The sequence below is a fragment of the Ipomoea nil genome, unplaced genomic scaffold (genome assembly GCF_001879475.1).
Source record: "Ipomoea nil cultivar Tokyo-kokei standard unplaced genomic scaffold, Asagao_1.1 scaffold3321, whole genome shotgun sequence".
NCBI lineage: Eukaryota > Viridiplantae > Streptophyta > Magnoliopsida > Solanales > Convolvulaceae > Ipomoea > Ipomoea nil.
Genome location: NW_017619749.1, coordinates 241115 through 264025, shown reverse-complemented (window position 1 = coordinate 264025; position 22911 = coordinate 241115). Strand labels below are relative to the sequence as shown.

At 45.7% G+C, this 22911-nt stretch overlaps 4 protein-coding genes across 4 annotated transcripts; all 4 read left to right on the top strand.

Moving 5' to 3' along the window:
• The first annotated feature begins 365 nt into the window (after window positions 1–365).
• Window positions 366–2453, top strand: LOC109170233 (GDSL esterase/lipase At4g16230-like). The gene is made up of 5 exons (XM_019319251.1): window positions 366–817; window positions 952–1088; window positions 1229–1474; window positions 1602–1857; window positions 1981–2453. Exons 1-5 carry the CDS (start codon window positions 517–519, stop codon window positions 2208–2210), a joined length of 1170 nt encoding a protein of 389 aa, XP_019174796.1. The 5' UTR covers window positions 366–516; the 3' UTR covers window positions 2211–2453.
• A 199-nt stretch (window positions 2454–2652) lies between these two features.
• On the top strand, window positions 2653–4890 carry LOC109169697 (probable enoyl-CoA hydratase 1, peroxisomal). Its single transcript, XM_019318566.1, has 3 exons — window positions 2653–3166; window positions 4097–4379; window positions 4703–4890. The coding sequence occupies exons 1-3, from the start codon at window positions 2757–2759 to the stop codon at window positions 4805–4807; spliced, it is 798 nt and encodes a 265-aa protein (XP_019174111.1). The 5' UTR covers window positions 2653–2756; the 3' UTR covers window positions 4808–4890.
• A 1265-nt stretch (window positions 4891–6155) lies between these two features.
• Window positions 6156–8411, top strand: LOC109169761. Its single transcript, XM_019318657.1, has 3 exons — window positions 6156–6363; window positions 7331–7746; window positions 7947–8411. The coding sequence occupies exons 1-3, from the start codon at window positions 6156–6158 to the stop codon at window positions 8409–8411; spliced, it is 1089 nt and encodes a 362-aa protein (XP_019174202.1).
• Window positions 8412–16329: 7918 nt separating this feature from the next.
• On the top strand, window positions 16330–22313 carry LOC109170570. Its single transcript, XM_019319736.1, has 16 exons — window positions 16330–16745; window positions 17155–17349; window positions 17450–17524; window positions 17632–17799; window positions 17963–18126; window positions 18486–18704; window positions 19152–19278; window positions 19623–19811; window positions 20057–20143; window positions 20287–20447; window positions 20701–20820; window positions 21056–21281; window positions 21368–21427; window positions 21502–21675; window positions 21756–21865; window positions 21951–22313. The coding sequence occupies exons 1-16, from the start codon at window positions 16554–16556 to the stop codon at window positions 22114–22116; spliced, it is 2433 nt and encodes an 810-aa protein (XP_019175281.1). The 5' UTR covers window positions 16330–16553; the 3' UTR covers window positions 22117–22313.
• The last annotated feature ends 598 nt before the right edge of the window (window positions 22314–22911 follow it).

Below are 22911 nucleotides of genomic sequence, written 5' to 3'. Positions count from 1 at the left end.
TCAATTCCATCCATCTATATCGTTGTTTAATTTAATTTTGATGTAGAAGAAGCATTATATTAATTATATATATTAACTATACCATAAGGTTTCATGTGCAGTGCAGTGGGTGGTGATATGAGTTTTACCTTATGTATCATATTCAATAATTGTACGCCAGGCCAGGCCACCATATATGGCTAGGCTAGGCTAGGCTAGCTAGTGTATGTGTAAACTGTAAAGCTTAGCTTAGCTTAGCTTGCCCAATTTGACATATATATATATATATACTTCTCACTGCCTTCTTCTTCATCATGCCATTATATATATTCATTTAATTTGCCAGTTTTGCCTTTCCTATTTAATTAATTTACCTAGCTATTCTATTTTTGACTGCCAGCTTAGCTTAGCTTGTCAATAATCAATATATATAGTATCTCTCTGATCTCTGATCTCCCTATATATATAGTACGTATTCTTTAGGCGGCAGGCATCACCATATATACATATATGTTTGATTTGTATTTGTAAGCTGGAATGGGATCGGGAATGGGAAAGCATATGCAGCAGCGAACTCATGAGTATTTGGTTAGTGTAGTGTTTCAAAGTTTGAAAATAGTATTATTGTTGTTTTGGGTGTGGGGGCAAGGGATTTGCTCATCATCAGCTGAGAAAGTGATGATCCCTGCCAATTTTGTGTTCGGAGATTCATTGGTTGATGCGGGTAATAATAACTTCATTGCAACTCTTTCCAAGGCCAACTATGTCCCTAATGGGATTGATTTGGGGATGCCAACAGGTCGATACACCAACGGAAGAACAATAGTTGATATCATAGGCAAGTTACATACATACTGGCAAGCGGTTAAGTTAGTTGTTTCTTAGTAACTATAACGTTAGCACGGACGCATGTTTTTTCTATTCTTAGCTAGCTTAATTCTGATGAGCATTATATTATATTGCTGCATGCAGGACAGGAAATGGGGTTAGCTGCAGCTGGGTTTACTCCGCCGTACTTGGCTCCCACGACGAGCGGTCCCGTGATTCTGCAAGGCGTCAATTTTGCCTCCGGTGCTGCGGGTATTCTTAATGAAACTGGAAATTTATTTGTATGATTTCCGATCCGGCCTCCTCCATAGATCCATATATCTCCATATATTCATTATTAGTATTTCTTAATGATCTGATCTGATCATATGGATGGAACAACTAACTGACAGATACAATGTATGTATGTATGTATGTGTAGGGTGGAAGGATCAACTTGGATGCACAACTGGACAACTTTGCAAACACGAGAGAAGATGTAATAAGAAGCATAGGTTGGAGAGCAGCACGCAGAGTATTGGAGAACGCAATGTTTTCTGTAACCATAGGCTCAAATGATTTCATCAACAATTACTTCACCCCGGTTGTCTCAACACTGGAGCGCGACTTAGTCCCTCCACAAGTATTCGTCACTGCCATGATCTCCAAATTCAGAACCCAGCTAACTGTACGCACCTAGCTACAACTAAGTAATTATGTGGCCGGCAGGCCGGCTTAATTAGATTAAATTAAATTAAATATGCATATATATATATATATATATATATATATATATATATATATGGTGCATGCAGAGAGTGTACATGATGGGAGGTAGAAAGGTGGTAGTGGCAAATGTTGGGCCTATTGGGTGTATTCCATATCAGAGGGACATAAATCCCGGCGCCGGAGATGACTGCGTTTCTTTGCCAAACCATTTAGCTCAGTTATTCAACACCCAGCTCAGGAGTCTTGTGACGGAGCTCAACTCCAATCTTGATGGATCAATTTTTGTGTACGCTGATGTCTACAGGATCGTAGACGACATCATCACTAACTACACTGCATACGGTATAGTACTATACCTATACTATACGGTCATCATATATATATATATATATATATATCCATGAATTATTTAACATATATAAACTAATAACTTGCTTATTATTATTATTAATGGTATGCGCGCAGGGTTTGAGAATGCAAATTCGGCATGCTGCTATGTGGCTGGGAAATATGGGGGTCTGCTTCCATGCGGTCCCTCATCTAAAGTATGCCCAGACAGATCAAAGTATGTGTTTTGGGATCCTTACCATCCCACGGATGCTGCTAATACCATCATAGCAAACCGCCTAATCGACGGCGATTCCCATCATATTTGGCCGCTTAATATCAGACAACTCTTATCATCCTCCGCCTGATCCAGATCAGATCCCCTCATCCACATATACACTATGTAGTCATCATATATTAATATTATATTCTTTCAGCTGATGATATACATTATTTAGCTAGGAATATAATTGAACGAATTATTAAATGTCTTCATTCATTTCTCCATCTGCAAATTGCACTACCTAAATTCTACTTTTCTTTGATCACGAGTCTATTCATTAACTTAAGCCACATGTCAATTTAACCCAAAAGGCCAGAATTAATAATAAAATTAAATTACCTCAGACACATAAATTTGCTTTATAAGTAGCTAATTTGCAAGCGAGCAATTAAATCATAAGAAGTGAATTGATAACCATCACCTCTTTGGAAGGAACCAAAAAAAAAAAAAAAAAAAAGAAAAAATTGGAGTCAACCTCGCCTCTCCCAGATGACTGGATAGGGCGCGCATTCCAACACGCAACGCAACGCAACCTCCAGGCAATAGCACGTTTTATAAATTATACATACGGTGGGAGTGCTATAAGGATAGATAGTTGTTGTACTGTAATTCTGTAAATCGAGAAAAGAAAATGGAGAGCCGGGTGCCAGAAAAGCTGATCGTGGTGAATCGCGACCCCGACGGCGTTGGATGGATCATAATAAACCGACCTAAGTCGCTCAACTCCTTAACGAAGGCCATGATGGCGGATCTAGCTCAAGGTTTTAAGTCTCTGAGCGCAGACAAATCGGTTCGGGTCATCATTCTCACCGCCTCCGGCGCTTCTTTCTGCTCCGGAGTCGACTTGACAGCCGCTGAGGATGTTTTCAAGGGTGACGTCAAGGACGTTGAGGCTGACCCTGTGGCACAGATGCAACTCTGCCCTAAACCAATCATCGGAGCAATTGCCGGTTTTGCTGTCACTGCTGGCTTTGAGATCGCCCTCGCTTGCGACATATTGGTTGCTTCCAACGATGCTAAGTTCATGGATACTCACGCAAGGTTTCATCCTAGACTCCTTTTCTAGTTATCGTTGCTTGCACTATGTTGTGTTATAATATGCAATTTACCCGCTTTCATGTTTGTCTCTCATTCTTAGTTTTGTCAAATTAGCTCAATTTGGATGCTTGATGTTACAATTTGAATCCTAATGCTGATGTTACAAATATTTTGTAAAATGCCTTTGCTTTGGATTTGTCTCTGTGATCGATCATTCCTGGGTTAGACCAATTGGATCAATTTTTAGATGGCTTCAGTTTGTTCAGAGCATTAAACTTGAGAGAATTTTTAGCAGCCCCAAAGCTCTCTGCATCTCCTAGTAGATACTGTCCCTTGAACAAACCTACCCCATTCACCTCCACACCTAATCACTCACCCTATCCTATGGGATTGAAAAGAGTAAGATTTTTATCACTTTTAAATGTACTCTCACAGTATTTGGTTGGACTGACCACTTTGAATAAGATGGATACCGACCGCTAAGGCATTGAGTACTTATAATATCTCTAGGAATTGTTTCTTGAGTGCTAGTCCTAGAACACAATCTATCTGCTTCAATGTTGCCTTGATTTGTCACTGTCCTATAGAAATTGATGATATGCTACAGTATCAGTTTTCCAATTCCAAACAGGAGATAACATGATTTATAAATAGTCATGATTAGGGTGCTCAGATTTGGTCCTCTTTAAGGTATAAATTTTGTGTTTATGTGAGTTTTGGGATTTCTTTGTGGTACTTTTATTTAAGGTTTTTTTTGGGGGGGTGAAAAGAAAATCTTTAATAGGTAGGAAATAGACAAATAGTTCTCCCCTACCATGAATGGTTTATGGTTGCAAAAACTTCTGTAGTCATTTGTGTAAAAATAACAGTAAGTTGAATGGTTTCATGTATGTCAGATGAATCTATCAATGGACACTCTTATTGTTTCTGCAGGTTTGGGATATTTCCTTCCTGGGGTCTATCTCAGAAGCTTTCACGTGTAATAGGGCCCAACAAAGCTCGTGAAGTGTCACTTACTGCAACACCTCTAACTGCTGACAAAGCAGAAAGGCTGGGTTTTGTGAACCATGTTGTTGAAAGAAGTGAACTCTTGAAAAAGGCTCGACAGGTTGCAGAAGCAATAATCAAGAACAACCAGGACATGGTGTTAAGGTACAAGGCAGTAATAAATGATGGTTTCAAACTTGACTTGGATCGTGCTCTTGCTCTTGAGAAGGTAAACAAAAATGTCTTCTTCTCTTGGATCCTTTTTTTTTTTCTGAATTTGGTTAAGCCCAGATCCTTCATTCTTCTTGGTGATAGCTACACATACTAGTTGGAAGGCTGTCCATCCATCATATTCTGTTTGTCTTGATGCTTCATTCTATATTCTCATCATTTAAGATCACCTAAAAATAATATGGCTGAGTTCGTGCTAACTGAAACGTTGCCAAAAATTACCTTTGTATTCCACTTTAGGGGTTCCATTACCCCGCCCCGCCTGCATTCTATATGAATTTGATTGAAAGTTGACACAATGTGATCATTGTTTTTCTCCAGGAGAGAGCGCATGAGTATTATAATGGAATGACTAAGGAGCAATTTCAGAAGATGCAAGAATTCATAGCAAGTCGGAGCTCAAAAAAACCTTCCTCCAAGTTGTAGATTTTTTTTTCTTCATCATTGTAAAATAAAACTCGGATGTATTCATCCTCTTCATTGTCCTGTAATGTTCTTCCGTTCCAAAAGAAATAAACTACCACTTTCTCCTTTTCTGCCATTACCATTTCTTTTAATTTCCAACCCTATGGTATTGGAGTCATTTTTAAGGCTGGTAAGGACACTCAGTCTTGAAAACGAATAAACTCATCATTTTGGTCACTTTCTTGGTAGGAAAATGCTACATGTAATCCCATATTGTACTTCCACGCACTAATTCTTGATGTAGACATTTGTATTAGGACCTACATTAAAAAAAAAAAAAATTACTAGAATCTGCCACATCAGAAACTAAGATTGGGGAATACATGTATGGTACTGCTAATTATACGTAAGCAATATGAAATAAGCCGAGACCAAATAAAGCAAGTAAATGTCTTTATTGATCACGGTAAAGGCCCTAAGTACAATCTACTTGGTTGCTCTGAGTACCGACTGACTGCGGTCGGGATTCTCTAACAACAACCTATCGATCGTCCAAAAGTCCACTACACTGTAGCTACTGTGGGTATTTATAGCCGCCGTGCCGGGGACAGGATTCCGGCCGCTCGGCATGTCTTCCACGTAGCCACCACGTGTCACCCTCCCGGGTGCCCTGTCTGTCATCATGAAGAGCCGCCACGCGTCCTTTCGCCAGCTCTCTCGTCAAAGGGCTACCGCTCGGTGATCGACACCAGCGTTCGGGCAACTTCCGGCCGTTCCCGACCGGGGTCTTCATGAAAAAGCCCGACCTGCTACCTGCAAAGATCAGAAGAAAAAGACAAAGGCAAAGTCGGTCGTGGTGGAGCTTATGTCGGTCGGGACATTCCCTACCAAAAGCCCCCCAGCCCGGGTCTTTTTGATCCCTCGGGAAAAAACGGGACGGGATGAAGAAGCCGAACCGTCAGCCACCAAGCCGACCTGCCAGCTGTCATTCCCTTCCTCGCCACGTGTCGGCCACTGCCGGCCTCTGCGACTGCAACCGTCGCCTCGGAGTCAGCGCCAGTCGTGTCACGCAAGTGGGCTCTTTTCCCGCCTAAATGCCCTCCTATAAATAGGCCCTTGAGGCCCTCATTTGAACTTTCCTCACTCTTCCGCTTCAATCGGTACCCTCAGAGAGTCCCGAGCAGAGCACCTTTGCAAGGCAGTCGAGCAAGGACTTTCAAGCTTTCATCCGCGAAGTTCCCTCATTCGGTAAGTTCTCAACCCTTCTTTTACTTTACGCTTTCATTTTAGGTAGAACTTCTAGGTCAGCTAACTGTCCCGGACATTCTAAGTCCTCTACTAACCCCGACCGACCTTTAGGTAGATCGAAATGACGGACTCTGACAGTCAGAATGCCTCGATCGCGGATTATGACGAAGAGGTCGAGCATCTCAGCGACGAGGAGGTGGACATCATGTCCTACTCCCCCGAAGCTATCTACCGACCGGCGCCAGCCCCCGAGCAGGCCGCCGCACAAGACACGTCGTCCAGCTCATCCGGGTCGTCGAGCTCTAGCTCAAGCGGATCGGGGAGCTCTGGCGAAGAAGAAGAAGAAGAAGGAACCACGTCGGGGAGACAAGGATCTCCGACCGAAGGCGTTAGGGAAACGCCTATCCGGGTGGTTGGGGACCACCCGGAACCTGCTCCCGAGCCGGCCGAGGAAGACATAGCTGGGCCAAGCGCCCCAGCCGCAACAGAGTTAGAATTCCTGAACAGCGAGAATGTCGAACAACAAACGAGCCGATTAACCAAAGGCGAGGCGGCTAGGATTGCCGAAAGGCTCGTAGGTCGGGTGGAATTTGACACGAGCCGGAAGTTAGGGAATGTCATCGATCGGCATCGGGGCAAATGGATCGGGATGCACTACGACTCCCTGATGGCCCCGATCGCCATTCCCTTCACCCCCCTCCTGAACGCTTTCTTGGCCTACTACCGGGTCGTCCCGGCCCAGATTTGCCCCAACGCGCACCGGATCATCGCCTGCTTTCCGCAGATATGCGCTCGGCATGAAGCCGCCTGTACGATGGAGCTGTTCAACTTCATCTACCAAGTCAAAGTTCTCCCGGGCAGCTACGGGGGCGGGTTCTTGATGCTACAGTCCCGAGCCGATATGTGCGCAATCAGAGGCCTGCCCGGGAACAACAGGGGGTGGAAGAATAGGATTTTCTCCCTCAAATACGACCCCTGGATTCTCCCGGTTGACCGCGCTTGGAGCACCCACTTTCGGAAACAAGTGGTGCCGGACGAGACGCAAGCGCTCAGGGAGACGGTCAGTCGGATCTCGAGCGAGCTGCACGAGTATACAATCTTCCGAACGGCTGAGAGTCTCGAGGCGGCTAAACTCCCGCCCCCTACATACGAGCTACAGGAGAAATACCTGCCCGTGCCGATGGGCGTGACGGTCGCCAAACCGTCGAGGCGAACGAAGAAAGGTTTTAACTCGAGCTAACCCTCCCGACTTAACTTTATGCCTCGATCACACTAACTTGATCTCTTTGTTTGCAGCTATGGCAGAATTCGGTGATGAAGAGGCCCCCCTTCCCCCGCCCGCCAAGATCTCCCTTGGTGGCAAGAAGAAGGCGAAGGCGAAGCCCGCCGGGGAAAAGGAGATTCCCTCGGCCCGACCACTAAGTACCTCGACCGTGACGACGGGCGAGGGCTTTGTCGTCGAGCCCTCCGACGTCCTGATCACCCGGGTGGAAGTCGCCCGGGGAAAAGAGAAGGTGCCCGAGCAGGGCGTGAGGGAGGTGGGCGGCATGAAACGCCGCCGTGAACAACGCAGCCCGAGCCCTTCGGTCGGGCGAGAAAGGGACGCTTCGTCCATATTGGCCCGGATTGGCAATGCGGGGCGGGCCAAAGAAGATCTGGGGAAGATGACCCCCACACAGGTAGTCGAGAGGATCGGCTATGATCTGGCCGAGGTAAGCCTTCTTTAGCTATCCATCTTTTGTGCAAGTGCCTTCGACCGGGCTAACCCCGACTGTTTTTGCCTTTGCAGATCTCCCGAGCGGCCCAGCTATTACAGGGTCGGGCCATGCTGGCCGAGGAGGCCGACCACCACAAGAAGACGGCCGCCCGTCGCCTTCTGGAGGTTAAAGAGCTCCAAGCCGAGCTCGAGAAGGCTCAAAAGGCCTTAAAAAAGGGCAACGAGGACCGGGCCCTGGCGGAGAAGGTTGCCCATCGGGCAATCGAGGAGGCCAAACAGCTGAAGGCTCAGCTCGGTAACCCGAGCGAGTTGGCGCAAGCGGTCTTCAAAGACAGCGACTCGGGCTCAGCCTTCCTCACAGCAGCCCGGGGAACAAAGGTCGGGGAGGATCTGATCCTCTCGTTCGGGCGGTGGGCCTTCAAGGCCGGGCAGCGGAAGATGCTCGAGCGGGCTCGTACCCGGATGGAGCAAGCTCTCGAGGGGGAGGACCTTCAGCTGGTTCTCTCGACGCTGCCCCCGGACTTGGCCGATCCCGGTCCTTCTCCCTTCAGCCCAAAAGAGAAAACAGCCGAGCAAGGCGGGTCTTCTGCAGCCGCCGCGAGCGAGAAGGAAGCTGCTGGAGCTCGGGAAGCTGCTGGAGCTCAGGAAGCGAAGAAGTAGGGATAAGCTTCTTCTGTTTTTTTGTAAAGGGACATCGATCGGGAGCCCGGTCCCGAATTTGTACCGGGCACTTTTGCTGATTAATAAAATTAAGAATTTTTTTGTCCAACTTATCCCTTTCGTCCTCGAGCACACACTGATCTCAATCGCTCGACCGCCCGGCCTTCAGGCCCGGTCTTGCAATACTCGACCCTGCTAACGCCCGACCTTAGGGCCTTATGGCTTGGTCGCACATCTGATGTTTCGTCGTAAAATTGGCCAACCCGACCGAGTTTACCCGATCTCCCGGCCTTGACGAATTTTCCGAAAAGAAGTAAGCCCCACGGTCAGGATATACCGAGCGATATGGGCCTATCAACACTTCATTTATCCCAGCCCCCACACTATTGTGCCCTCGAGGCACGAGTGGGTGCAATAGTGGACAGAAGTTGGACGGATCGGGGATATGCTGAGGGCTCCTGGCTTCCCCGATCAATGGCGTGACTCGAATGTCCGCCGATGTGGAGCGCATCTGACCGGTCGATAGATTCGCCTGGTCGGTGTAGCTTGAAGATAAATTGATCTGCATGCATTGAAGGTATAGAAAATAATCGATCAGGCCGCCATATGCAAACGGTCGAGCAATCACCGATCGTATATACATTAATCCGTCCCGCTCGCAGGCGGCTAAGTAAATATTTACAAACATAGGAATTTAATTACAAACGACGACCGGGACCTACACGCAGGTCAAGCCCCCTCTTCGTCCAAAGATTACAAAAAAGAGGCTTAATGCCTAAACATAACGAGGTGCTCGGAATTCCAAGTCCCCTCGATTACCCGACCGGTTGTCGTCTCCAGTCGGTATGTACCCGGCCGTATGATCGCACTGATGATGTACGGCCCTTCCCAGTTTTTAGCTAACTTTCCGCCCTCCAAAGGTTGACTAGCCTCCCTTCGTCGCAGAACATAATCTCCAACCTGAAAATAACGAGGGTTGACCCGAACGTCTTTAGAACTCTTAACGCGCTTCTGATACTCGGCCATGCGCCGAGCGGCTAGCTCTCTTTTTTCTTCGACCGCGTCGAGGTCCACGGCCATTGCATGCTCATTCTCCTCCGCATTGTAGGTTCTTTCTCGATCAGTCGGGATCCAAGCCTCGATCGGGAGTCTGGCTTCAGCTCCATAAACCAGGGCGAAAGGGGTCTCCAAAGTAGCTTCCCTCGGGGTCGTCCGATAAGTCCATAAGACATATGGCAACTCATCGGCCCAACTACGACCAGCCGAGTGTAACTTCTTTTTCAGACCTTCCAAAATCGTCCGGTTCGCGTTCTCCACTTGACCGTTTCCCTGCGGGTAAGCCACCGACGATCGGACGTGAGTTGTCCCGATCGTGGCCAAAAAGTTCTGGAAGTATTGGCTTACGAATTGGCGGCCATTGTCGCTGATGAGGTGTACGGGCACGCCAAAGCGGGAAACCACATTGCGCCAAAGAAAACGAGCACATTGCTGAGAGGTGATCGTAGCTAAGGGCTCGGCTTCTATCCACTTGGAGAAGTAATCAATGGCTACGATCACGAACTTTCTCCGACCAGAGAGCTGAGGGAAGGGGCCCAAGATGTCTACCCCCCATCTCGCGAAGGGAATTGCGGTCGTGACCGGTTGATAGAAGGTTGCCGGTCGTCCAGGCATCCGGGCGTACAGTTGGCACGTCTCACATTCCCGAGCTAACTTTTCACAGTCTAGCTGGAGGGACGGCCAATAGTACCCGATCAGCATGATACGACGGGCTAGTGATCGGCCTCCTTGATGCGAAGAGCAAATTCCCGAGTGCAGTTCCTTCATAACCAAATCAGCCTCGAATGCGGTCAAGCAACGTATGAGGGGGCCTCCATACGATCGCCGATATAGACGACCGTCCAAGACTTGGAACCTTGGGGCTCTTAGCTTGGCCTTTCGAGCACGCTGTGGGTCGTCTGGAAGGCGACCGTGCTCGAGGTACTCTTTCAGATCGGTGATCCAATTGTCATCTACCGGTTGGATGGGATTGACCGGTAGACGATGAATGCTGTGTCTCGGGATCACCAAAATCCGAGCTATCTTCAACATGTGTTCCGGGGCGTCTTGAGCTAATTTGGACAGGATATCTGCATCGGCGTTATCCAATCGGGGTATGTGTCGGACGGTATACCCCCGGAACTGAGCAAGCTTCTCCATGGCAAGATCTCGGTAAAGCTGCAGACGCTCTCCATTGACTTCATAATCCCCGAGAACTTGCCCGACCACGAGTGCGGAATCTGTCTGAGCTCGGATGTACTCAGCCCCCAAGTCCCGAGCGCACTGTAAGCCGTTAACGAATGCTTCGTACTCGGCTTCGTTGTTGGTCAGGTGGAACTGGTACATGAGAGCAAAATAGACCTTGGATCCTTCCGGGCTCGTGACCACCACTCCTCCTCCTGCCCCTTTCTTGCTACTTGACCCATCTGTAGCCAGCGACCACCACTCAGCCTCGGGATCCGCGACCTCAGGAGGCCGGGTATCCCGGGCGGTGCACTCAACCAAGAAGTCCGCAAGAGCTTGACCTTTAATAGCCGGTCTTGGTCGGTATTCGATCGCGTACTGGGTCAACATTAACGCCCATTTGACTAGGCGGCCTGATGATGAAGCAGTTCGGAGGACTGGCCCGATCGGCTGATCGGTCAACACGCGAATTGCTCGACCTTGGAAATAGGGAGCCAACTTCTTCGCGGCAATGTATAAGGCGTAGACGACCTTCTCTAGCCGGGAGTACCGGAGCTCGGGACCATGTAGCGCGTGGCTTACATAGTACACCGGTCGCTGGACCCCTTCCGGATCGGTTCGGCACAACACTGCGCTTACTGCACGATCGGAGACGGCGAGGTACACGTCTAGCTCTTCTCCGAGCTCGGGCTTTGAGAGCACGATCGGTGACATGAGATATTCCTTCAGCTCATCAAAAGCCGCTCGACACTCTTCGTCCCAGACGAATCCATTAACCTTCCGCAATACCTTGAAGAAAGGTAAAGCGCGCTCGGCTAGCTTGGAGAGGAACCGGCTGAGGGCTGCCAACCGACCGGTCAATTGCTGGACTTCCCGAACGGTGGAAGGTGGCTGCATATCCAGAATCGCTTTTACTTTGGCCGGGTTGGGCTCAATTCCTCTTTTGGTCATCATATAGCCGAGGAACTTGCCAGTCTGAACCGCGAATGTGCACTTGGTCGGGTTCAGCCGCAACTGGTACTTCCTCATGATCTGGAAGCACTCCCGGAGGTCCCGAGTGTGGTCGGATCGGTCCCGACTCTTGACCAGCATGTCATCGATGTAAGCTTCCATCGTTCGGCCCAATAGATCGGCAAAGAACATGTTGACCATCCTCTGGTAGGTCGCTCCTGCGTTCCGCAGGCCGAACGGCATCACTCGGTAACAGTACAGCCCATCCGGGGTCACGAAGGCTGTCTTGCTCTCGTCTTCATGGTGCATCATGATCTGATGGTACCCCTTAAAGGCATCCATGAAGCTCATTAACTCGGCCCCGGCCGTCTCGTCGACCATCTGGTGAATGCTCGGTAGAGGATACGGGTCGAGCGGACAGGCCTTGTTGAGGTCCGTGAAGTCGATGCACATCCTCCATGCTGGGGGCTTAGGAACAAGAACGATATTTGCCACCCACTCGGGATAGACCACCGGACGGATGTGCTCGATCGCCGCCATCTTTTTGACTTCTTCTCTAACAAACTCGCGGCGATCGGAGGAAAGGTGGCGTGTCTTCTGCACGACCGGCTTTGCTGCGGGATCGACGGCTAGCTTATGACAGATGACCGAACGATCAATCCCGGGCATATCTTCGGGCCCCCATGCGAAGATATCAGCATACTCCCGGAGCACGGCCAGAACTTCCTCTCGGATCTCGGGGGTGAGGGCTCGACCAATCTTTATCTTCCTGTCCGGGCGGTCCTCGGACAGGGGAACTTCTTCAATTTCTTCGGAAGGCTCAGGCTGTTCCTTCCGATCCTTAGCCTCCTCTTTGGCTATGGTGTTCACCCGGGAAGATGGACCGGAGTCACGTCTATTGACCGCTCGGGTGTAACACTTCTGGGCGGATTGGACATCGCCACGGACCACGCCGACCCCATTAGGGGTGGGGAATTTCATGCACAGGTGGGGCATAGAAATTATCCCACCGATCTTCATAATGGCGGGTCGGCCCAAGATAATGTTGTGGACGCAATGGAGGTTGACCACAACAAATTCTAGCTCCGTTTGGATCGACTTTGGAGGTGTGCCGATCTCGACCGGGAGCGTTATTTTTCCCTCGGGGTAAATAAGAGCCCCGGTAAATCCTGACAGTGGTACACCGACCGGAGTCAGCTCCTTCCTGTCGAGGCCAAGCTTCTCAAACACGTCCAAGTATAGGACGTTCACACTGCTGCCCGTGTCAACCATAACCCTCTGGACGTCTGTCCCCTTAACGTCAATCGTGACCACGAGCGCCTCCATGCCGTGGTCGCTGCTGGTAGGTTGGTCCTCGAGGGTGAAGGTTATGGGTTCCATCTTCTGCCTCTTCCCGGTCTCCCGGGAATCCACTATTGCGACCGGGCAGTTAGTCCGCGGTCGGGAAGCATCTTCCAGCCCACCAAAAATGACGTGGATGGTAGGCTTTCCGGACGGGCGGCTACCGGACGGAGGGTCAGGGTCCCGTCGGTCATCATGTCGATCGTCCCTTCGGTCGTCTCTTCGGTCCTAACCTGACCGATCGGAGCGGTGATGAGAACGCCTATGATCTCTCCGATCGGCATTCTTCTTGTTGTCCTCTCTCTTCCCCACACACTTGTCCAATTTTCCCAGGTTGAGCAGATCTTCCAGCAATTGGCGCAAGTGGGTACACTCCTCGGTATCATGCCCGGCGCATCGATGGTAAGCACAGTGCTTACTCTTGTCAGGGCCGTCTCGATCGGGATGGGGGAGTTTGATGAGATTGCAGGACTGGGCGTATTGCATGGCCTCCGCTGCGGATCGGTTCAAGGCCGTAAACTCGCCAGGCCTGGTGCGGGACCGGGGATTGTCATCTCCCAACCGATGCTCCGCCCGGCCGGCCGGTTTACGGGACGAAGAGCCGACCTCCTGCAAGCGCTTTACGGCGTTCGCCTCGCCGGCGTTGGCGTAATCTGTGACCCTCCGAAGGGCCTCCTCGTAACTGGTCGGGGGGTGTAGGATGAAGTCCTGATACAAATGCCCCGCTCGGAGAGATATGTGAAGCATGTGGGTGGCGGTCGCATCGTCCATTGGCTCGACCTCCCCGACCGCCGCTTTCCATTTGATGAGGAAATCGGTCAAGCTTTCCCCTTCTAATTGCTTGGCCTTCTCGAGATACATGTAGGACTTCCTCACCACTTTGGAAGTGATGAACTTCCTCACAAATTTGATCGCCAGGGTCTCAAATTTATTGATCGACCCCGGTTGCAGGGTACGGAACCACTCTGCAGCCCGACCGGTGAGGGTCGAGTAGAAGGCCCTGCACATCACGGCGTCCGAAACGCCCTTCAGCATCATGTTGCTGAAAAAATCATTCACATGGGCCTCAGGATCTGCCCGTCCGTCATAACTCTTCTCTCCAGAGACCTTTAAGTCCAACGGGTAAGGCTGGGCCATTACCGCTGCCGTGAAAGGCGCCTGGTGCAGGGTCGATTGGTTGACCGGGGGTGTTGCAGGGTACGCATTCCTGAGCTGCGCAACTTCCGCCTGGAGGTTATATAGTAATCCTCGGGTTTCGTTGAGCTCGGCGGCTTGAGCGGCTTGGGCTGTATCCCGAGCGCGTCGCCGTCGGTGAGATCTCGACCCGCTATACCCAGATGAAGCCTCCTGGCTAGCTTCCTGCATCTGTACGTCTTCTTGCCCGCGGTTCGGGTCTTGGGGTCCCAAACGCTGGCGCATTTCCGGTCGAAGACGATCAAAAGCTACCGCTCGGGCAACTTCTTCAGGGTCCTCCGCTTGGACGGCCTGAGCTGGTGCCTCCATCGCATCAGCACCCCCCGACCCCAACCGCGAATGAGCCGAGCGTCGAGCCCGGGATGCGGACTGACGCTGCGGCTCTACCTGTGCGGTCGGTTGTACTGGAGGGGCGGCGGCTGGAGCTGTATAAGCAGGCGTATATGGTGGATAACCAACCGGGGGAGTGTAGCACATCGGTTGGCCTGGCCAATACCCATACGGCGGAGGTGGGACCGGGTATGGATACTGGGCGGGATACATCATCGGCTGCTGCTGGTATGGCAGACCGGGTGTTGGGTACCCCGGTTGTATGTAATTCACCGGCTGTTGTGCGGTCGGGTATGCATTTGATGGATGCGGTGGTGAGAGGTTGAGGTTGAGGTCCATCGTCTGACCCTGCTGTTGGGTAGCATAGTGGTCGGAGGAGCTCGCCGCATCCGCCTGGTCGTCGGCAAAGTTGTTGTGTGCCCACGGATACATGTCGATATAGTGATCGGGTGCTCGTCAAGACGTTGGTTTCTTGCACGGATCCCCACAGACGGCGCCAAAATGATACTGCTAATTATACGTAAGCAATATGAAATAAGCCGAGACCAAATAAAGCAAGTAAATGTCTTTATTGATCACGGTAAAGGCCCTAAGTACAATCTACTTGGTTGCTCTGAGTACCGACTGACTGCGGTCGGGATTCTCTAACAACAACCTATCGATTGTCCAAAAGTCCACTACACTGTAGCTACTGTGGGTATTTATAGCCGCCGTGCCGGGGACAGGATTCCGGCCGCTCGGCATGTCTTCCACGTAGCCACCACGTGTCACCCTCCCGGGTGCCCTGTCTGTCATCATGAAGAGCCGCCACGCGTCCTTTCGCGTCCTTTCGCCAGCTCTCTCGTCAAAGGGCTACCGCTCGGTGATCGACACCAGCGTTCGGGCAACTTCCGGCCGTTCCCGACCGGGGTCTTCATGAAAAAGCCCGACCTGCTACCTGCAAAGATCAGAAGAAAAAGACAAAGGCAAAGTCGGTCGTGGTGGAGCTTATGTCGGTCGGGACATTCCCTACCAATGTAGTATAACTCTTCTTGGTATTATAGTTTAGATTAGATAATACATGTAGTGTAACTCTTCTTGGTATTATTGTTTTAATTAATTTAGAGTGAAATTATTATTAGAAGCTATTACAAGCCGTTTGGTTGGAAGGAAGGAATTAGGGTAGAAAGGAATTGTAATTCGGTGTGAAAATAATAAGGTAGGAATTCAAATTACAGTGTTTGGTATGCAAAATAAGATTACAGGGAATTGAAAGATTTAAGTGATACAATGACTGAAATGCCCTCATATAATAATAATAATAATAATAATAATAATAATAATAATAATAATAATAATAATAATAATAATAATGCCCTCAGAGACAAAAATGTCTTTTCAATCTGCAATTCAACACTGAATTACAATTCCCTCAAACCAAACGGCGTAATGGTGATCTTCGCAGAATTACAATTCAATTACACCTAAACTACCTACAACCAAACAACCCGTTAACTTATTTTTGAAATGCTACTATTTTAAGCTACTAACTTGCCAATGGTCTAGTGACTCTCCTAAATAGGAGGTCATGGGTTTGAGCCTATTCTGCCAATCAGAGCCAAATGCCTAATGTCACATTCACGAGTTGGAATTTTTTTTATTTGTTTGTTTGTTTGTTTTCACTTGTAAATTCATATTCATGAAACATGTGTTTTTTTTTTTTTGGGAGAAAGGACATGAAACATGTTTAATTGTTTATTAACTGAAAAATTCTCAGGTTTTTTTAAAAGAAAAATTAAGAAAAGGAAACCAAAAAAATGTTTACAAAAAGTAGAGTAATATTAGTATGGGCCCTTTGGGCTCACGAACCAAAACGGGTGGGCCTTAACAACGGCCCATTAATTCTGGGTGCGGTGCAGTCAGTTGAGTCAATCTTCTTCTTCAGTGAAACGTCAAGGTAAGAGGGAAATTCATCGGGAACTCCCAAACGCAAATTTTCTCCGGCGAAGGGGAGGATCCGTGATTCTAATTAGAAGAAGGAAGCGCATGAAAAATGCTCTACTAGTCGCAATTCAGTTATCAGACTTTGTTCTGCTACTATACGTTTTCCTACCGCGATTGTAAAATATGGCGACTCCAATTCGGGGTGCTGTTTGGATAGCAATTGTGACACTGAGTCTGATCATAACACAATCCGACTCAGCGTCTCAGGCGTACCGAAGGGATCCGGGTCATCCTCAGTGGCACCATGGAGCGTTTCACGACGTCAAAGATAGTGTTCGATCCGAAGTTCGTCAAATGCTCCACTCTCGCGCTGAGGTATATCTTACACCTGTAATCTAAAATTTTCCAGCTTTATCGACACATTCCAGGTACTGGAATTCTGATTATTAGGATTAATTATGTCAAAGCTTTTATTTGTATTTTGGTGTCTTACTCATACATATTTTCAGTATAAAGCTTCTCGATAGCTAAACTTTTTTGTTACGAAATGTTGCAAGATGTTTGCTTCATTCTTTCTGTTGGAATCCTTCAAGCTCTGAAAGAAAAAAAAATGAAAGAATGTGAGAAGGTCTTATATTTAATGCTTTGATCATTTGCCTCAACGACTTCTGTTTAGGGGTTTGTATGTGATTGGAAGCATCTCAACGCTACCTAATCATATGTTTATTTAGTGTTGTGCCTAGCCTAGCTTGGTTTTGATGCATGATTTTTTAATTTTATGCAGGTTCCGTTTCAAGTCCCTCTTGAAGTAAATATAGTTCTTATCGGCTTTAATGGTGATGGAGGGTATCGGTATACTGTAGATTCCCAAAAGTTGGAGGAATTTCTTAGAGTCAGTTTCCCATCTCACCGGCCCTCATGTTTAGAGACAGGAAAGCCACTTGACATTGAGCATCACATTGTTTATAATGCATTTCCAGTATGTTTTCTCTCCGTTTCGCTGATATATTTGCATGTTACTGCATTGCTGCTCTTGCAAGTTCATTTTATCAGGATTTTGTTTCACCACTTTGTTACAGGTTGGCCAACCTGAATTAATAGCTCTTGAGATAGCACTGAAAGCAGCTTTGGTTCCTGCTGGCACTGCAAGAGAGGTAATGGCACCTATTAATATCAATTTTGAGATATTCTGATTTTTCTTAGTCAAGATTCAGGTTTTGGGGCCTTTATCAATATTTGAACATTCTTTTGTGACTTATAGGTTGATTTTGGAAGGGAGGTGCCTTTGTTTGAGGTTGATGCAACTGTTGTAGAACCAGAATTTCAGAAGCTGTATTCATACCTATTTGATATTGACAATGGAGCACATTATGGGGAAGAGATGGACAAACCTTGGCCAACTACAATTTTTATTGTCAATTTTGATAAGGTGAGTTAATCAACTGTGAACTTGGAGTATTTCATTACATGGGACTACTGTTTATAAATTTTTGTATTTCATATGGAAATTGAATTCTCCATATAATGTAACTTAAGTTTGTGGCATATATACTTAATTTTTTGTCTTCTGGTCTTTGTGATTTGTTTTTCAGGTTAGGTTGGACCCTAGGAACAAGGATATCAACCTTGACAGTTTAATGTATGGAAAAATTGATCAACTTAGTGAGGAAGAGATGAAAAAGCAAGAAGGGGACTACATATATCGCTATCGCTATAATGGAGGTGGGGCTTCTCAAGTTTGGCTTGGCTCTGGCAGGTATTTTGCTTTTGGCTTCACTCCTACATAAATCTATTTTTATGACCTTTCTTTCTCAAATGAAAGAACATGGGAGAAATTTTCCAACTTAAACTTTTATGTAAATTTGGTATGCCTTTTCTCAAGGCGATTCTTTCATTGATATGATTGGGTGGTGATAATTAGTTCTTCATATTTTCTTTCATTTTAATGATTTGTTAAGTTTTTGTACAGTTTTTTAATTGTTTTTAATTTATGGCATGTATACAGCTCTAGTTGACTAGTTATTTATTATTCATATAAATGATTGAAAGTTTCCAAACAAGGTTGGCATGTCAGTGTATATACAATAGTTTGAGCCTCTTGACATTCTATTTCAGGTATGTTGTCATTGATCTCTCAGCAGGTCCCTGTACTTATGGAAAGATTGAAACTGAAGAAGGAAGCATCAGTTCTAAGTCACTACCTCGGTTACGGAATGTAGCTTTTCATAATGTAGCTGGTACAGTTAGCGAGCATTATGCTCATGACATTTTTGTTGGCCAGCTTGCATCTCTAATTGCAACCACAATTGAGCACGTAATTGCTCCAGATGTTAGGTATAGTCCCATTCTACTGAACTTTTATTTGTTTCCCTTTCCTGATCATTTTTCATTTTCTTATTTGAAATTAACTATTATAATATTATATTGCTTTTATATGGTTGAATTTCATAAGAGTAGAAATAGAATATATTACTATCTGGACTATAGTACTTTGTTGTCTTACTCTTGTAAGACCTTATTACCTCTATATGCAGCTACTAGTCATCCTGATACTTGGGTAGTAGTAGTAACTATATTGGTTTTAATCCTCTATAATATTATAGTCTGCATGCTTGATATGATAAAATAGATTTTGGTTTTCTTTATGAAAAGCTAGTAATTATCTTACCTGCCTTTCTTCCTTGTTCTTGAAATTTGAGTCTTATCACCATTTGTAGCAGTAATGTCTAGATCATAATTATTCCTTAGCAAGTTATAGTCTATCCTTCCTTTCTTGAGCAGGTTTGAAACAGTTGACATGACAACTAGATTGCTTGTTCCAATCATTGTCCTCCATAATCATAATCGCTACAACATCATGGAGAAAGGCCACAATTACAGTATTGATGTTGGTGCTATTGAGAATGAGGTAAAGTTGTCCTGTAGAGTGCCTGAATATATCTTTGATATCATTTTTATTTTGGCTAGATTGAAGTGGGATGGAGATGTGATTTGAACCCAAGCCAAATGCTTGGAATGTGGAAGGTGGCTTAGCTTACAACTAGGCTACATCTTGACCCATACTCTCAGTATTTCACTTCAAAATTGTACCAACCTTGAGAACTCTGTAGTCATTTTTGCAGCTAATGCATTAGATAACAATGGGACCCTAGATTCTTGCTCTGTGGGGGAATTAAAGGTTCTAGAAACTTGCTAGTTAGATTATGTAGAGAATATCATGCAAAGAACAAATGAACAGTATTCTTTTTTCAGGTTAAGAAACTTGTTCCCCAGGGGCAGGAAGTGGTGATTGTTGCTGGTTCACATGCCCTACATCACCATGAGAAGTTGGCTATTGCTGTATCTAAAGCAATGCGTGGTCATTCACTACAAGAAACCAAGAAAGATGGGCGTTTTCATGTTCACACAAAAATGTATCTGGATGGTGCTATCCTTAAAGAGGTCAGAACTCTTGATGTCTTTCTTTTTATTTTATTTTATTTGATTACCTTGCAGATTGGTTTAATGCAATTTCCTGTGGCATATAGCCACATTGCCAACAATCACTCTAACAATGTTTCTATAGTTGCGCCATGTCATCCTTGCTTTGCATATAGGAGTATCTTTTGTTCATTTTCAAAATAGATGATCCATACTTCCAGTTATATTTATTTTGTAAAAAAGATATTAGTAAAACGTAATTTCAGGAGATGGAGCGATCTGCAGATGTGCTTGCTGCTGGTTTACTTGAGGTTGCTAATCCATCCCTGTCAAATAAATATTTTCTCCGCCAGGTTGGTGTTGCTTAGTTGGATATCTGATATCGTACCATATCTATTTACCTGAGAACTCCTGTATCCTCTTAGAACTTTGGTGCTTTTGTGCTCTCCCCCACAGTGCTAAATATATATATATAATTTTTTTTTGTCCTTGCCAGCACTGGATGGATGAAAGTAATGGTTCAGTTGATTCCGTATTAAAACATAAACCTCTCTGGGCCACTTACAGCCAAGGGTATGGAAAGCAGAAGAAAAAGAAAGAAGTAAAGAAGAAAAGGGGGAATCTCTTTAGGACCTATGGCACTAGAGTCATTCCAGTGTAAGCTCAGTTATCTGTTTATCCAAAAAAAAAAAAGTAATCCTAGCCTGTCATTTTTACTCAGTTGATACCCTTATAGAAACAATATTTGCATCTGATGAACTATTATTGTTATTGTTTTATACCATTAATATGATCCGATCCAGAGCAGTAGATGGTCCTTCAATGTGGATCTCCATCCCCCCACCCCCACTCCCGAGCACATTTTGTTATAATCTTACAAGAGCTGTTTCACGCAATCTCCTTGTTGCAGTTTTGTTCTATCATTAGCTGATGTGGATGAACATCTTATGATGGAAGAGGAAAGTCTTGTTTGGACCAGCAAAGACGTAGTTATTGTACTCCAGCATCCTAATGATAAAATTCCTTTGAGGTACGAATGCATATATTTGCTGGTTGCTATGGTCAGTGGCTTGTTTACATGATATAAAAGTGAACTTTAGCTTGTTGCAGAGTTTCCACTGCAGCATAGTTTACCTCTGAGAGGAGCACTATTGTGCCCATTTTTCTTTTACAAATCTTTTGCTTTCTATTACCTCTTCAGTCTCCAATGCCATTTGATAGAACTCCCTATATTTGACTTTGCTCTTTGCAATTTTTTTGGCCAGTTATGTTTCCGAGCTGGAGAGAAGGCATGCTAGTCCATGGCAAGTACAACGTTATATAGTTGGAGGGGTGGCATCTGTTCTTGGTGGTTTAAGTGCCCCATATGAAAAGGCTTCTCATATTCATGAGAGGCCTGTTGTAAATTGGATGTGGGCAACTGGTTGCCATCCTTTTGGGCCATTCTCTAACACCTCTCAAATCAGTGAATTGCTTCGAGATGTTGCATTGGTATGCTCACTATATTGCTAAGCGTATAGTATTAGTAAGAAAAAGGGATTGTATGAATAATCAATCTTCTACTGTTCATCATGCAGCGAAACACAATATATGCACGTGTTGATGCTACCCTACGCCGAATCCGGGAGACATCAGAGGTTACTTGTCTATTTTCTGAAATCCATTACCTTGGCCTTATGCTTCATATTTATTAGCCTTGTTTCTCTATCAGGGTGTCCAAACTTTTGCAGCCGAACATCTGAGAACTCCTCTGGGTGAACCAGTGAAGGGTAAGAAGAACAAGACAAGCACTGAACTGTGGCTGGAAAAGTTCTACAAGAAAACAACCAACTTACCTGAACCATTCCCCCATGTGTTGGTTGAACGGCTTGAAAAATACTTAGATGTAAGTTTCTCCCCAATTTAAAATAACTTAACACATTGTTTTGTAAATACAGTTTGCTTAATATTATTTTTCAATGACAGAGCTTGGAGGAGCATCTTGTGGATTTGTCTGCCCTATTATATGATCATCGATTACAAGATGCCCACATGAACAGCTCTGAGATTTTCCAAAGCTCCATCTTCACCCAGCAGTAAGTTGGTTAAGAGATTTGGTGCCCATAAGCTGTTGATTATTGTGTAAGTAGACAATAACCCTTTGGTATTTTGATACAACAGGTACGTGGAGCATGTTTTGAGCAATGAGAAGGAGAAAATGAAATGCTGTAGCATTGAGTACAAGATTCCCGTGCAGTCTTCTCAAAATCTTATTTATGCGGGAATTCTTTTAGCCGGGTTTCTGGTATACTTCATTGTAATATTCTTCTCTTCCCCAGTACGATAAATAGGTAGAGATATATACTGTGATGGAATGCAAAGCTACTAACAATATGTTGCAGCCCTGGAGAGATGCTAAAGGAGGCGCTGTAAACGCTAGCTTATGTTTGTTAATACAGGGTTGGAATTTTGACTTTTAAATTATGTGTGTTGATTGATTACAAACAAACTTTTCTTATCTAAGTAGAAATTTCTTTGCTTGCATTTGTGTCAAAGATTCATTCCGTTCTTTTTAACAGTTTTATTGTTGTTGTTATTTGAAGCTGGAGAGTGGTGCCCGCCCGTGTCTGTATATGAATTGTAGACTTGTGCAAAAACGTTGAACTAAGTAACAGGTTAAAGAAGGATTTCTGGTTGTGGTGATTTCCGTACACTAATATCTATCTCTTCAATTTCCATTTCCATGGGATCCTATGCATTGTTCCAACCAAATGATTCCAAACTAGACAGTGATATATGTTTAAATTAGACCCGGTACCTAACACGTCTATGCTCCAAGACAAATCAATCCATCACTCTACAAATTTTTCTACCGTCCTTCATACTTTGATTTTTCCTTCTCACTGCACGTGTCATAACCCAAAAGGTATTTCATTTAATACAATTATCTTTTCCTTATATCTAAGCCTTTTTAAAAGATTCATTCATAATTCATTATTTAACTAAAAAATGTTTTCGCACACAACAAGAGTAAGTACGTGTGCATGGATGTGATGATATTTCTGAAACAAATTAAGGATGAATTATAGTAAAAGATTAAAATTCGCAAGAGGACTATATCCTTCTTTTACGGATGAATTAT